Source organism: Rhamphochromis longiceps, linkage group LG14, assembly GCF_057381845.1.
Source record: "Rhamphochromis longiceps isolate RC_006_pf linkage group LG14, R_longiceps_female_GT1.1, whole genome shotgun sequence".
Taxonomy (NCBI): Eukaryota; Metazoa; Chordata; class Actinopteri; order Cichliformes; family Cichlidae; genus Rhamphochromis; species Rhamphochromis longiceps.
Genome location: NC_140570.1, coordinates 38736224 through 38753219, shown reverse-complemented (window position 1 = coordinate 38753219; position 16996 = coordinate 38736224). Strand labels below are relative to the sequence as shown.

General features: G+C 41.6%; 1 protein-coding gene across 1 annotated transcript in view; it reads left to right on the top strand.

The window, feature by feature from the left end:
- The window catches only part of LOC146654726 (leucine-rich repeat and fibronectin type III domain-containing protein 1-like protein), a 440352-nt gene that overhangs the window by 420636 nt on the left and 2720 nt on the right, over positions 1-16996 (top strand). Inside the window, exons 12-15 of the mRNA XM_085380451.1 lie at positions 553-736; positions 2684-2900; positions 2972-3234; positions 13657-13706. Coding sequence (XP_085236577.1) covers positions 553-736; positions 2684-2900; positions 2972-3093 — 523 coding nt within the window. The 3' untranslated portion in view covers positions 3094-3234; positions 13657-13706. The remainder of the gene's footprint in view (positions 1-552; positions 737-2683; positions 2901-2971; positions 3235-13656; positions 13707-16996) is intronic.

The following is a 16996-nucleotide window of genomic DNA, read 5'->3' as shown; positions in this document are numbered from 1 at the left end:
AATAAAAGTTCATGACTTTATGCTTACCAAAGTTCAGGCTCAACTTCCACTGGAGCGCAAATGTAACATGAGGGTGGTGAGGCTGCCAGTGTGAGGAAGGTTGAGTCGTTTTCCACTCATTTACAGTGAACATATTTTTGTAATATACAATAAGTTTTATTGGGAAACTTCTGCATGTGGAAGAAAAACCTTGAATATTTTGTGGTAATGAACGGATTTGCATCAGAGCTCAGTTCATAGTTTCAGCCTGGTTATCCGTCGTAGTGAAAAGTGAAAGGAATGTTTTGATGCCTTTGGTGTTTAAACTGACCTCAGCGGTGTTTACTGTGCTGTCTTTTCTGTGTATATTCAAATTAGCGTGATAATCCTGAGTTTCTTGCTTCATCTTTCGAGCTATTAACTGACACCAGGCCCTTGACTTTTGAAGGTAACTCACAACGGGTAAACATTTCAAAGGAAAAGTCTAAAATTGCTACAAGAAATATTGTGATCTTTTCTCTCTTTACACCAAAGGCAGGGCAAAACCAATCAAATTGTCTTTCTGTCTTTCAGGATGATCCCAGCTAACCACAAGTACTTCCAGCTGAGTGATCTGGCATCATCGCGGGATTACGAGCTGTGCGTTTTGGCTGTGTACGATGATGGCATCACCACGCTGACAGGCACTAAGCTGGTGGGCTGTGTGTCCTTCACAACGGAGTCAGAATACGGACGCTGCCACTCTATACGAGACCAGGTTAGTGTGCTGAGGTGTAGCAGGTGTCTGATCCGCTGTTACTCCAGTTGATAACTGATCAGACTTCTGCTGAATCATATATAGTTGATGAGCTGTCTGCTTCAGAGCACTGTCTCACTAGTCAGTGATAAATGACGAACATGCATGTTGTAAATGATTGAGAAATTCAGTGAGGACCACTGTAGTTTGTTGTTTTTATCTGGAGCTCATTTCAAGTTTGCCTGCAACATGTGATCCAAAACTTGTCATCTCAAGGAATTCTGTATTGGAGAACATTAGTATTTGTTTTATGGATCTGTTTTTGGAAAGCAGCAGATTGCCAATACAGAGAAATGAAGACACCAATAACAACAGAACATGGAACTGGATACATCAGACCATGTGAAAGGAGCAACAGGGGTCAGGATGGGTTACAGTGTAGCTTGTAGATGTGTCACAATCATGGGCAACTAAAGGAACATGTTGTAGATGATATCAGATCTTTTTCTTCATAAAGGATCGCTGTTTCCAGCTGATAAATTAGGAATTTGACGATGTAAAAAGACAACAAAAGACCTGTGACATGGTTCAAAATCAGCAGCAAGCTTACTTTTAATTAAAAAAAATAAAAATAAAAATGGCCACCGATGTTTCCGAGGAAGATGTCATTTTTTCGTCACCCTCTAGAATTAGTGAAAATAAGAGTCGAGGATTTTTCCTTCTGTTAGTCCTACATGTGATCGTTGTAAACTTGGAGAAGGCTCTCTTACTCATTTATTTTGGACATGTCCCAAACTCTACAATTACTGGCTCGCAGTGTGTGAATGGATATCTTTAAATGTTTAAATGTACAATTGCATATTAGAGCCGGACCCAATAACTGCATTGTTTGGATCTTCCTCTTCCCTCCTGCGCCTCAGTCTTGCTGCACAAACTACAGTTTTATTCGTAATGGTCGTTGCTAAGAAAATGATTATGACCCTCTGGAAATCTGACACTGTGCCTCAGATCAAAATGTGGTTAGCAGAACTGACTGCTTTGTCGCAGAGAGGATTAGAGATACATTAGAGGACCAACTTAGTGAGTTCTTTGATGTGTGGCAACCTGTTTTAGATCATTTATCAAAGCATAAAGTTCTCTCTGATTGGTCGCAAAAAACTTAGTCTGCCACCCAAGCGTTCTACTTGTGTTTATTGTTGGTGTTGAAGTAATATTTTTGTTGTTGCAGTGTAATCTTTTGCCTTGTTTGTGTGTTCTTGCCCTTGTTGTTGCTTTGTCTGTTCTTTTTTCCCCGTTATATATCAGAAAATCTTAATAAACATATTTCTTTAAAAAGAAAACAAGAGTAATCAGTTCAGTTTCTTCCCATTCTGTCCTTTTTAGTTGGCTTTAAAAGGACGGGGACTATTGATAGTTCTCAGAAAAATCCAACATACGCCTTTGAAAAATGTTTTTGTTATGTCCTTGGTTTGGTTTGAATGTTAGGTAATAAATCTTAATACCGAATAAATGAATAGATGATGAGATCATTGCAGAGGACAGAAAAATACAATAAAAGACATACAGATCTCTTTAATTACTGAACTGTATTTGATTTTTGTTTAATTTATTACATTTAATTGAGTTATTTTTTTATTTTGCTGTTTTCTTTTTCTAATAAATTTTTTGTTTTTTCATATCGTCCTTCACCTTATTTTTCTTCATGTTAATGTTAACAGAGTTTTGCTTTGATTGCAGTACATCAGAAAAGAACCGATAAATGTGTCATTTTAACTGGAGGAAGTTGCTTAGCTTGTTGCTTCTCCTGCTTTTTGACACCTCAGCTTTTTGTTCTTTATTTCTTTTTGCTTCTTTTGTGATTTCACCTTTAATGTGGTTCATCTCAGTAAAACTACTCAGAAATCATGGATCACCCTCTTGCACTTAGATATTTTAAGAGTGCTCATGATTGTTGTACTCTTCCTCTAGTTCCTGGGTGGTACCATGATCATCATCATTGGGGGGATCATCGTGGCCTCTGTCCTCGTCTTCATCTTCATTCTCCTGATGAAGTACAAGCTGCACAGTAACCACTACAAGCAGAAAGCCGTCGCACGCCACGCCAACGTCTGTTCCCAGACCAACGGAGGAGGAGGTGGAGCCAACATCCTTGCTCTGCCTCCATCGTCCTCCTCTGCAGGGCAAGGTAAGATGCTGAGAAAAGCGAGGTGACGCCGCATTTAGTCATTCAATAATTTGACTCCATCTTTTTTCCAGGTGGAGGCATTAATAGAAACTCCCAACCGTCATCGTCGACAGATGGGATGGGAGGAGCTTCTCTTCGAGGGACGACTGTAGTGGACTTAAATCCCGCCCATGACGATGACATTTCCCAATAACACACAAGAAACAGTCCAACCCACAGCCCACCAATCTCTAAGCCCAAACCAATACTCCACCTCCCTCCCCCTCTTTTTTAATTTGTTGCTGGTGCCTGGAGCCAAGCTCCACTTTAAGCCGAGGAGCAGCTCCTGTCATTGGTGAGTATTTGAATTAGTCACATACAAAAGAGCATTAGACAAGTCAACCTGTGAAAGTTCATTTCTGCTCATTTAACATCTGACATTCAGTCTAAACATAGATTTGGTTTCTTACACACTGCTCATATTCAGATAATAAGTTAGCATGACTTGGTTCTGTTTAACTGAATCAGGCAAATAGAACCAAATCACTTGTTGTTACTCCAGCCAATAATAACTCCCATTTAGGCAGTTTCTGTACTTTGTGGGGAATTGTATTTGTGAGTTTAATAAGCAGTCTTACATCGCACTTACCTCAGATTGTTTTCCTTTTAACTGTAATTAAATTGTAACTTATTAGGCTTCGGTCTCCTCTGTTCTTCCTCTGTCCTCTGTCAGAGACTCAGCTCATTTCACCATCTGATGTCACAAACAGTCTGAACCAGTTAGACTGAAACTCATCTTTAGACTGTTGCTTAACCTTAATCATGCTAGTGTTATCTGAGGATCCTGAGAATCATCAGTGCTAACATTAACTTCACTGGCACTCGGCCTTTCAGCATCTATTTCAGCATGTTTTTTCCCTTCCAGCTCTTTTCCTTCTTGATTAGCCAATTTAAGGTCATAGGCGGGTGGAGCCAATCATAGCTTCCATATAGGGTAAGAGGTGAGGTGCACCCCAGACAGGTCAGAGTGCAGACAACCATTCACAGTCACACCCTACAGCCAGTCTAGACTAACCAATCACCCAACAACCCAATACTGAACAAACAGGAAGCGCAGCAGGAACACACAGACTCTGCCAGCTGGTGATTCAAACCCAGGACCTTCTTTCAGTGAGGTCACAGTGCTAACCACTGTACCTTTTTACATCTTTGGCTGTGTGGTCACCTGTGGTCACAACTGGTCCAGTTCACCTGCCTTTGTTAGCCGCTCTGCTGCAAAGTATTTCTCTGGTGCAAACTCTATATCTGACAGCAGGACAGCTGGTGGGACAGGTGCATGCACGCTTATAGCAAGGAGCTCAACGCATGGTTTTTGCTGTCCTGTAAGAAAAGAATTCAGTTAAATATGGTGCTGCCAGGGAGATTAGGGAAGAGAGAGTTTCATTTGAAGTTTGTTTGAAATTGAAATGTACGGCAGGCGGGCGCTGGGAGAGAAAGTGATGGAGAGGACAGGCTGTAAGTTGCTTTAATAAACCTTGCGGACAAGGTTCATTTAGCTTGCATGACTGAACACCGAGCTCTTCCTATAAAAAATGCACTTTAATGAGCAGTCACTCATATGGATGAAATACGCACAAGAGCGCCGGCTCAGTGGGGTGCTGCAGTCGGATGATGGTGCTGCAGACCTGCACAAAGTTTCAGCACTTCAACTGATTTCATATGATATCAGTGTTGTCACTTTTTTTATATTTTCTTGAGTGTTATAACAATAACACTGTGAACTGATAACATGCACCTACTGCTATCAGTCTACTTATTAGAGCGTGAGCATCTCACTGATGCATTGCTACACTGGCTCATTCATAAGGCTTAATAAAGTAAAAAGACGTGACCGGGTGATGCACATCACTAGATTAGTCCATTTAAAATGTCTTTTATTTCTTTTTTAATTCTTTTTTGTGATTCTTTTCTGTCTTTGGGAGAAACATTTGCAAAATCTTGTCAGAGCCATAGCTGAACTGTTTTTAGTTTTGAATGTGCAAAAAACTGAAGATGAGCAGAAATTTTGCTCAGACACATACAAGCTAAAGTCCAGGGTTGATGAATTCATCAAAATGACATTAAATAATTTGAGTTTTTAATACGCAAAATTTTTACGTACTTTAAGCCCCGAGTAAATAATTGGGGATTATTTTTCTCCAGAATGAGCTAATCTCTTCAATTCAGAGTTAATTAGTAATGACTCCTTAGGAAGGAGAATGTGATCTCATACTACAGGAGAGGAGGTAGCTGAGGTAGCGGAGGAGAGCGCAGCTGCTGGTGCCTGAAGTATTTTTACGTTTTTATGTCATTATTTTTAATGACCTTCTGCGTGTTCTTAGATGAGCGACAGGTTGTGACATGACTCATGCAATCACTTCAGCTTCACTTCTCAGAACATCTGTGTGACCCATACAATCACAGTGTACCTTATTTTACCTGTACAGGTACAGCCACTTGTAACTAAGTCAATAATTTCCAAGGTTGACTGTCGACAGTGGGCGGGTATTTGTACCCTGAAACTCATAGAGGCCAGCTGTGTACCTCTGGTGGCAATTATGTACGTTAATGCAACAGTAACCTTTAGCACTTCTGATCTGACCACCTAGAGCTTCACCTACAGCCGGCTCAGCAAGCAGTTCACTAAACATTCATGCCTCTGGACTGTGGGAGGGAACTGAAGCAGTCAGGGGGAGAAAGCCACCAAGCACAGGGACAACAAATCCTCCACAAAGGCTTCTTTGTGTGAGGCAGCAGTGCTAAACTCTGCACCATCATGCTGCCTATGTATTCAGCAGACTTAGAAATGTGTATTAAGCTAACACAGAAAAATGTGTGTATTTTTTAACATAAGTTCTTAGCAGTTATTTCTTTTATTAGTTCATTTAGGAAGACTTTAAACAAAAGGTACCTTTAAATACATTCTCACTCACTACTAACATCCTTCATTATTTTGCACAGAGGTGATCCTGTAACCTCAGCTGATTTCTTCTTTTTGAGAAGCATTCTGACTGAAGCTATTTTTGTCTTTTATTTGACAGTGAAAAGAAACTATTTGAAGCTTTATTACTCGCTGTCTCTGCACCTCGGACTAACACATGGTCTCTTTCAGTTCCTGTTGCCTGTCCCTCCCAATGCAAACAGTTTTGTCTCCTCCTCCGTGTCCCTCCTCTCTCTGCTCCATCGTTATTTGTCTGATTTTAATGAGTTGTTTTGTTTTGATGCTTCCTATCTCTTTTCTGCTCCTTTCATTTCTGAGATCAAGGTCGTTCTGTTTGCGCGCTATCCTTCACTATAGCTTTTCTCTTTATCTTGTTATATTTCTGCTACCAATTTCACTCCCAAATTGAGATGTATGCCCTATCTCGACGTATCCTTCAAAGCGCTCAGGGATTCTCTCCTCTTCACACAATTTATTAGCTATTTCTTTTCTTTTCATCTCTGTATGAATTGAAAGATTGGTCGTGTGTAGTTCAAGGGATGGAGCGTGACACTAACACTCAGGTGTGGGCATCTTCATTCGCTGTTAAACCAAAAAGGCAGAAGAAGGCATCGGTGCCTGTGGTTCACGTGCCCACTGTGGTCTGAGACCTTTATATTTCTGTCTCTCTCTGATAATATTTCATAATGAAAATTACAGGGGGAAAAAATGAGATTAGCTCTTTAATGTGTTGTCTCGTTTCCAATCTTGGGTTTCTTTGCTGCCATTGCCTTTAATATTAAATGTAACGTAGCATGCAGTGATTTCATGTGGGTTGGTTTTACTTCCTGTAGACCATTAAAGAGGTTCATACATGATTTCCTTTAGTGTTGGTTGCAATGGTCTGCTTGTTAAGTGATTACACATCGACCGTGTTTCTGGTCCCAAGTCCATTCTTGGAGGTTGGGGTTCTGCAGTATTTTCAAAGCACTGGCTGTATTGTAATGCTTCAGACATGGGTCACCTCACCGTCTTGCCAAGTCTAGGCTTCCTTGTGATTTCCTGAGTGAGTGTGGGAAAGTAGAATGGGTGACAGAGCCTTCAGCCGTTATGTCCCTCTCTCTATTTGTGCTCAGGAGACACACACTTCTGCTTTTAAGATTTGGCTGCAAACTTTCTCCCTTTTTTTTGGCTTGTTAGAAGTCTTCTTGTTCAGTAGAAAGAGCAGCAGTTCTGTTGTAACTGTGGAACGTGCAGTGTTTTAAATTTCAGGTAGTCTAAATTTCAGGTCATTGATACTAGTTTCCTCATCAGTAGTTCTCTTTCCTTTACACTGCTTACATGGCTACACTTCAGTAGTGGTTAAATTTAGCAGATTCAGTATTACATCAGGATGAAACCATACAGAATGAGCATATATGGATAAAAGGAAACGCAGTGTAATATCCCAAATTATAAGCCAGCTCCTCATCTTCCTCTGTGTTTAAACCTGACCAGTCAGAAGCTTTAATGGTTTAAATTTGCCTTCTGAAATTCATTTACAGCTGACTCACTCCAACAGACATACTATAATCAGACTTAAAGAAACTCTAGATTGGCAGCGTTAGTGCTACAGACCCATAATGCAACACTGCAAGGCTGAAGGGGCTTTCACACAGGATGTAACAATGGTGCTCCTGCCCTCTGAAACTCATTTGTTCCCATGCATTATGTGGTTCAAACATGGTTTGTCACTGTGGAGCGTAAGCACACGGCACACAGCTCAGGAACTCTGTCACAGCCAATAGAAATGAGGCATGCAGCCTGCAGGGAAGCACAAAGGAAGAAAAGCTGATGGTAAGTGTGGATAGACTCAGTCATAGGATACAAGTTTGCATTTGTAATGACAGCACAGTTTTGCATCCAGGTAGACATGTCAGGTCGCTGTGTGTAAACACACTTTAGATTTGTTGTGTGTTCTTTCCAGCAGCTGCAGATCAATGCAAAGCTTCTTATGTATGATAATTATGAGAAGAGTTGGACTTTTTCTGAATATTTCAGCTCTGCGCCCGCTGAAGATTTTAAAATCGGTGAACATGGTGGCGAGCTCAGAACTCGCTGCATCCTTTGTGAAAACCCCATCACCCTTTACACCTGTGCACCTCTGATCAAAGACAAACAGATGCTTTTGGCTGAGATTTTATATGATCATTGTCCAGGAATCCTTGTGCTTATTTTTCCGCCTCCCCTCGTTTCTCTCTCACTTCTTCTAACCTCTATTTTTACACTTATGAGTTGTTCTTTCCTCCCTCTTTTATCTGGCAATCGTGACCTTTATTTGGGAACGCTTTGTCATCTCTTCCCCCTCTTCCTCTGAATATCCTCTCCTTTTGCTCTGTCCTCCCTTCCTGTTCTCCCTGTTATCTTTTCTCTCTTCATTCATCATATCCTCCCTGTAATAATATACCTCTCATCTAAAAACTCACATTCTGCACACACACTTGTCCGTACACACAATGAAACACTCGTTTTTTTCCTAATGGAAGCAATCTCAGCGTTCACCACTGACCCTTTGGCCATTTGTTGTAGGTCCAATATGCACCACATACATTCACACAACAGAAACCACACAGAGGTAATCTCAACACACCTGCTTCCTCTCCAAACCAAATGAACTGCTGGTCAGCCTGAGTCACTGCTCCCTGAAGGGCCATCAGTATCTTACCTGTTAAACATGCACATGGCCAAACAAAGCTTTACAAACACACAGCGAATCTTTACATGAAAAGGTTTAGTTCAGATTTTGCATCACTCCCCAGCATAGTGTTTCCAGATGTTGCAGGTGATTCCCTTTCGCTCGTACAAACATCATCTGGATGGATTGGCTTAAATTTTGGGACTAACATCTGTCTGCCTCCTAAACAATCTTTAGAATAATAGTTAACCTGCTCTCACTGTGCCTGCTCATATTAGTATGCTAACTAATAATTAGGTTGCAAACGATCACTGAAATATATTTCTGACAGATAAAATCGGACCACCATTTTTTCCCCTAGCTCAAGTATAGAAAGCTTAATCAAACCTTCCTACTTCTTTCTCATCCAGAAAAGAAAAGTCTGTTTCTGTTATACAGACCAAAACTTAAAGTGGTGAAGGAGATCCTGATACAAGACACATGCAAAGGTGGACCTGCAGGCAGCCAGGTTACTTTTTACAGCGAGCCGTGGGTTTGCACCGTTTCAGGCTTTTATTAACGTATCTGCACAGAGATCATTACACAATAAAAATGCCTTTTCAAGATGGTTGTGGTTTTCTGTGTTTATACTGTGGTGTGTGAGGCATTAGCGATGTATTGTTTGGGTCTTCTGGGTTCTTAAGGGCTGTTCAGGGCTTTTCTGTGCATACTAGTCTATGATAGAGGATCTATCAGACTGATATCTAGGGAGTTTGGAGGCTGGGAGGATGCCTTGTTTTCTACGAGCTTTTCCTGAGCAGGATTTGTAGTGTAATGTTGGGCGCTGGTTGCTTTGAGGAGGCTAGTGCTTAGTCAAGGTTTGGGTAAGTGATATCTGTCAAAATAAATCCACCTGAATCCCAGAACTGAAGATTACGTGGGATATCATACTGAGATCATAAATACTACGGACTTCTCTGGTGGGTTTTAATGTTGTGGCTGCTCAGGTGTACTTTGAGGTAAGATGCTATGTAAAACTTTGTAGATTAGCGTATAGCAGGGATAGAGAACCCTATTATACAAGCACCAGGATGGCTACATGCAGTGCCATCATTGGAGCATCGCTGCATGTAGCCAACAAGTAGCGACAAGGGGAGTAGATAAGTGCTAAGACAAAAATGTCCTTTCAGCAAAGTTGACCTTTCAGAGAAATGAAGCTTGCACTACACAAAAGTGGACATACACCAAGCTATAGAACTGCCCACGCTGAACAGAAATGCACACAGTAATTCAGGCCTGCTGGCTCTCCAATGCAATCCCACCATCCCATCTCATGATTACCATGATAGAGAGAGAGAGTGCAGAGAGGCAGGCAGACACCGGCAGATATCATCACAGGGTGTTCTGTAAAGCCACGAGGCACCAGGGCATCATTCAGTGTGCTTTTATTATCCGAGCCTGGCACTTAAGCAGCACGATGGCACAGTGACTAAACTTCAGCCGCAATGGAGCCTTCACTGAGGCCAGCAGACCCTGCAAAGAGTCTTAGTGACACCTAGTGGTCACGCCACAGTGATTTCGATCGTCTGCTTTTATTTTTACCCTCATGTATCTAGGGAAAACAGAAGGATGCTGTCATTCACATTCATGCATTCACACTCGCACTCGCACACACTCACACTGGGAGCTTCCCAGCTCAAACAGCTCCTGCTGCTGAGGGCTGCTGCAGGGGAAGACAAAGATTTCAGAGTGAATCCACTAAGACAGTCATGATTCTGTGTCATTTATAAGTAAGTGCTCACCATGGGGAGTTCACAGGAACTGGATAAGCACCTCCATCCACCAAAAGCAGTAAGCAAATACCAGTTTACAGCATAAATAAAGCTCCTTAGACTAGTATACAATAGAAGTGGTAAATGGCCTGCATTCGTATAGCGCTTTACTTCCCTAAGGACCCCAAAGCGCTTTACACTACATTCAGTCATTCACCCATTCACACACACATTCACACAATAGAAATTACTCCAATTCTGCACACCTTATTGTGTTTTTCATTCATGATTCTGTAATAGCTATAAGCACCAAGACTACAAGGTAAACAGCTGCCTTAGCAGACAGAGCTGCCATGTTCAGGTCTCTCCGCTGACGCTCTGTGAGATATAAGCCTGGGGCCAGCCGAGGATGAGCAGAGACTTTCCCCAAAGCTGGGCCAGTGTTTTCTTTTCTGCTGTGTGCTAAACTCAGATAGGTGTTGATATCCTTTATTGACCTAGGCGAGATGTAAACCCATGCCTTCTTCAAGGACCCAATGAGAGGAGAATTAACTTTGAGTAAACCCTGCCTGCTCCACATGCAAGGGCCCTACTTTAAACCCAGGACCATTTTGCTAACCAGTTAGCTACTGTGCTGTACAGAGATTAAGTATCACACTCTGTTTTCTTCACTCTGTATTTTGCAAAATGATTCTTCCCTCCGACTGAAAAAACTGAAGGCTCTGCCTCCCATTCTACTTTTAAATACTCTAGTGGCCTGTTATGCTTGGTGATGGCATGCCAACTCTTGGTGAAGTCCTGGTGGTTCCAGACATCTTCTGTTTCATATGGCAATGGCTCTATTATATTCGAGCTTGCTTTTGTCTTGACATAATATGTACATTGCAGGACATTAGGAAGCTGTGAATGACAGGGAGGTGGCAAATGTAAGTGACAAAGAAGTTATGAAGAGTATTGCTGGCGTGGTCGGGTTCTATTTGGAAATGGTTTGTGAGTATGAAATTTATGTGAATTTATCACCAGAGCACGATACTAATGACATGTATGGACATCAGACGTTGGTATTTAAAATAATTATCAATACAATTCAATTCAGGTAGATTTATATATTACCAAATTACAACAACATTTACCTCGATGTGTGCAATACTTCAAGACAAAGACCCTTAAAGTATAAAGTATGAAACATCAAGTGAAGAAACACGTCAGTGGCATCAGTCACAGATCAGCTAGATGTGCTATACCTGTGCTATACCTGTGCTATACCTCTGCTATACCTGTGCTATACACCAAGGTACTATTTGAAGCTTCAGGAATGTCAGCAGCATGTAATCTGTCATTCTACAGCAAAGCCGCACATGAAATGAGGTAGTTTAGAAAGCGGTCATTCTTTAAATGTGATGTTCTTTAAAATGATAGATATATTAGCTTCCTTAAAACCATAGAATAATAATAATAATAATAATGACAATTATGTATTTACCATAACTGTTAAAAGATAAGTTATTTCCCTTTTTGTTCCATTCCTTATATACAGAGCTGCTTAAACTGAATAAATTGTGTGAGAGCCCATTAAGAGAAAGCAGTGAAGTCCCAGCTGAGGCTCTGCTGTTTCCTGATATCTATTTTTACAGGGAGGCCTTTGAAATATAATTTGCAGCATAACATTGCCAATGGCTGCATAAACCCTTTGACAAAAAAATAAAACAAACATTATTTGTTAATCTCCATCTGAAAAGACCTGCGTAAATGTGGCATGGAAGTAGAAAGCGACGCTGTCAACAGTGGGCTTATATATCGTGAAGGAGAGAGCAGTCCAAAGATAGAGAGAGAGAGAGAGACAGAAGGGAGGATTATGGTCTTAGTATATTTAGTCCGTGAGACAGATGAGGAGGCAAAAAAGAGAAATAAAGCAAAACGACCAACCAAACAGAGAGAGAAGTGGAGATGAGTCACTGAGCCCCGAGACAGTTATTGACAAGAGAAGATGGAGGGATAAAGAGAGATGGAGAGAAAATAAGAGCTCGGTGATGTGGGAGAGGTGGTGGTGGTGGGGGGGGGGGGCAAACTTGTGTGAGCAAGAATGACTTTATTGATTATTCGATCTGGGAAACTAGTGTGATCACAGTCATCATTTTTCTGTTGGTTGTGAGTTATGGATGCAGGGATTGATGAATTTGTGGAAGCGATGATGATGCTTTCAATTGAGAGTCGATCTACTTTCCACTCTCCCATGAATGTTTTGTCAGGATGTCAAAATGCAAGTAGGATGGATGGGTCATTTAATCACCAAATATTTTTGGTCAGTAAACACCTCATTTGAATGTTATAAATCCAAGAAGTTTAAGAAAACTTTTTGTGTTAAATTTAATTCATAATAATCAAAAAACAAGTAACCCTCAAGTTAATTTCACAACTGTGGGACAGACTGCAGTGGGCTTATAAGGAGCAAGTCTCACAGTCTGTGGGTTTATGATGCAACCACACCTGCCTCCTCATCCACCCTGCTGGTGGTTATACTGAGGTAGGAATCAGGCTGTACAATACAAACTGCCCCACTCATTGACCGATCGAAGGTGTTGCAGCTAATTAAGATTAGCTCCATCCTTCCAGCTTCTTCCACTTATCCGGGTCCGGGTCGCATTGGCAGCAGCCTAAGCAGAGAAGCCCAGACCTCCCTCTCCTCGGCCCCTCCCCCAAGGTGAGAGATATAATCTATCCAGTGTGTCTGGGGTCTGCCCGGGTGCCTCCTCCCGGTGGGACTTGCCCGAACCACCTCAGCTGGCTCCTTTCGATGTGGAGGAGCAGCGGTTCTACTGTGAGCCCCTCCCGGATGGCCGAACTTCTCACCCTATCTCTAAGGGAGAGGCCAGCCACCCTTTGGATGAAGCTCATTTCCGCCGCTTGTATCCGTGATCTCGTTCTTTCATTCACGACCCACGGGTCATGACCAAAGGTGAGGGTAGGGATGTAGATCGACCGGTAAATTGAGAGCTTCACTTTTACGCTCAGCTCTCTCTTCACCACAATGGACCGGTGAAGAGAGACGGATTGGTGCGGCGGCCGCCGCACCAATCCGTCTCTCTCCCGCTCCCTTCTCCCATCACTCGCGAACAAAGAGCAGGCCATTCCCACTGCTTCGCACTCTGCTGCAAAACCCCAAAAAACAATAAAACCCCAATATCTCTTATTTGTTTTTTTTCTGCTGATCAGCTAAACAGGCTTAAACTGGATAATATGGAAAATTGTGAGCTTCAGAGGTGCCTGTTGGTGGATTAGGTTTCTTTTAGACGTGACCTGACAGTTGCTTCCCCGTGTGTCTTTCTCGATGGGTTGATATCTGAACTCTGATCCCATCTTGTTGTTACTTTTTGTTGGTTGCGTGTTTTTCAGATTTACTTACATTCAGCTTCACAGCGCTGGAGGGAGAAGAGGTGAGAGAGGTGAGAGATCAAGCACACACACAAACACACTCGCGTATGCACACAGGTTGGAGGGTAACCACTCATCGTACCACCAGAGATGTCAGAACATCTTGAGGGGAGAGAGGGCTGGAAACATGTTAAGCATGCTTTAATAGAGAGAGAGGGGGGAAATGGAGTGAATGAGGAAGAGATGAAGGGAGAGTGTAGCAGTCAGCAGCCATTAGCAGGCCTGGAGTCTGTCTGCCTCTAAGTGCTCTGTAAATATCGCCTTGCCTTAGTAAACAACATTATTCTCCTTTATTGGGCCATTATGTAATGGCCTGATCCCCCACAGTATGCAGATTGGTGTCACTCCATTATGTAAGACTTCTATTTCATTATGTAAGCATTCTCCACCTCCCCTCCTCCTTGTCTTCTTCCTCTCTTTGCTTTCTGCTCATCCATCCCATTAACAGTTTCTGACAAGAGGCCACGTTTTTTTAATTTATGTCATCACATATGACTTCATTCTCAATCAGTGTGCACTGATCTTCATATTCAGTGTTTCATAATTCTTTATATTCTTCATATTTTTCATATTGTCCCATTAACTGAGTGATGCCACCAAGATATTTAACCCCAATGTCTCTTCACAAAAGACTGCAGTGTGCTTCAAGGTTTATAATTTATCAGATGGTGCGTTTCACTTACAACTATACAAAGATTTTTCACTTTTAATGTATCAATTTATGAATTTAAGCATTAAAGTTGCATTGTAGCGTGATGCTTTTTGGAGGCAGAATTTATCATATTTCTGAAACCATGCTGGAGTGCGACATTATCAGCCAAGACTGGCTAGATAAGCTAGTAAACTGTAAGTTATTGAAGAAAAAGAAAGCATAATTTTATTTTACAAACTTAAAGCAACAACAAGTTATATTACCTGAAAATTTAAAAAGCAAAAAGATTACCCTATTAGACACTTCACTCTCAGACTGCTGGCTCACTGGTGGTTCCTGAAGTATTCACGTACTCAAGTATGATTCGAGGCAGAGCCTTCAGCTGTCAGGCCCTAGTTTGGAGTCAGGAGGGAGACACTCTCTACAACCAGTAAGTTCAATTCAATTTTACAGTCACCTCAAGGCACTTTATATTGTAAGGTAGACACTACAGTAATACATACAGACAAAAACCCAACAATCATATGACCCCCTCTGAGCAAGCACTTTGGTGACAGTGGGAAGGAAAAACTCCCTTTTAACAGGAAGAAACCTCCGGCAGGTTTCTTCCGGCAGGCTCAGGGAGGGGCCACGACGGGTTGGAAAACAGGATAAAAGACATGCAAGTAATTAAGTAAGCAGATTGGTGCCCTGCTTCCTGTTAAAACTGAGTTTTTCTTCCCCACTGTCGCCAGACGTTTGCTCACAGGGAGTCATTTGATTGTTGCGGTTCTCTGTATTATTGTAGGGTCTTTTCTTACGATATAAAGCACATCAAGGTGACTGCTGTTGTGATTTGGTGCTATATAATAACACTGAATTGAATTGAATACAGTTGTTTTGAAGACTGAAACTAGCGTTAAACACAATCACTTTTTTGCAGTCTGGTAGCCAGCCTCAAGTGGCCAGCAGAGGAACTGCAGTTCCTGACACAGAGCAGAACAACTTAATTTCCCTTGATTGGAAGTATTTCTCAGTGTAGCAAAATAAAGCTTTATTTATTTTACCAGACTAAAGATGGGCTGGGATGCCCTGTATTTGCATTTCAAATATAAGCAGAAAAGAGTTTGTGGGTGAGAAGGGGATCGTTTCCAAAGCAAAGTATATGCAGGAAAGCTTTTCTAAAAACCTGAAATCTCAGAAGCTGGCCAAGCAGTCACTGAGTCATCAGTACTGAAAAACAAAAAAACCCTGCAGCACACACCGTGGGTTGTTTTTTGGTGTTTTTGTACAAGGTAGGAGAGGATATGTGCATGTTTTTTCTTTTCCCCATAAGTTGGGAAGCCTCAAGTGTGTTGGATCAATAACAAAGAACAAGCATATATTCAAGAAAGCTGCAGTCTATAAATAAAATAAAGACTTCCACTCCAAGAGGCCAGCTCGTGAAAATCAAGTTCACTTAAACCACAGAAAGACAAACAAGAAGCAAAACACAGAGTGAAATTCAGTTAAGTGTTCATAAGAAGACGTAAATACAGAAATATAATACTGTGCAATTGTTAGTACAGTGTTTAATTATTCAGTCTGTTTCTACATTTTGCTGAGCTCTATGTTTGTAAGAGAGTAAATCGCATGTACACACAACGTGCTGTCATCCATGGGTTTCAATAGCACTCTTCTGTCAGATGCTGCTGTCTCTTAGAGGTACGCATGAGGTTTTCTTCTCGCATCTGTGAGCTGACATGTTGGCAGCAGCAATATTAGGAATGCATAATGGTGAAGTTTGTCATATAGGAGGCTTTGGTTTGTGTCCTGTTCGGGAGCTTTGTGTTGTGTGCCTTCTTTTTACTCATTGGTTTGAAAACTACCAACAACAACCTCACAGTTTGCATTAAAATCACAGTGACCCTGCAGATAAGAGATGAGTCTTTTTTATTTAAAAACGACACAAGCGATCTTTTACAGGTGTCCATAAGTAACGGCTTAGTGAAGATAGTTGTGTTTCTAAACCCGACACGTATGGAGACCTTGTGCCGTAAATCTGGGAGATTCTTAAGATTAAAGACTCTGATGAGGGACCTGGTCAAGACAGCCAACAGCACAGCCAACAGTGGTTACACAGACTATTAACACACAGACACACATAAAAAGTATATAGATGTACAGATGTACTATTGATGTATTATTTAAAACAATAAATATTAAATGTAACAACATTTAAGTGGGAGAATGAGTCACTGACTCGGGGTAAAAACAAAGGCAGTAATATGTCTGTGAAGGTTCTCAGTCATCCAGGTCATCGTAGTCTAAGGAGCTTGGAAAGAAAAGCGTCTGGACTTCTTTAAGTTGAAGACGTTTCACCTCTCATCTGAGAAGCTTCTTCAGTTCTAGGGTCAAATGGTGGAGATTCCCGGATTTAAGCCCTGTGGGAGCCATTTATGTCCACTATGACTGACCATCTTTGAACAGAGGCGGTGGTTTTGAGATCCTTCCCAGACGCCTTAACGCCCACTCACATCCTGGGCCATCTGACCTCAGGAAATCATATGATAGGGTGGGGCCAGGTTTCACAATGAGCTCACCCGAAACCTGATTGTGACTAGGGCTGCCACAAACGATTATTTTGATAGTCGACTAGTCACCGATTATTTTTGCGATTAGTCGACTAAT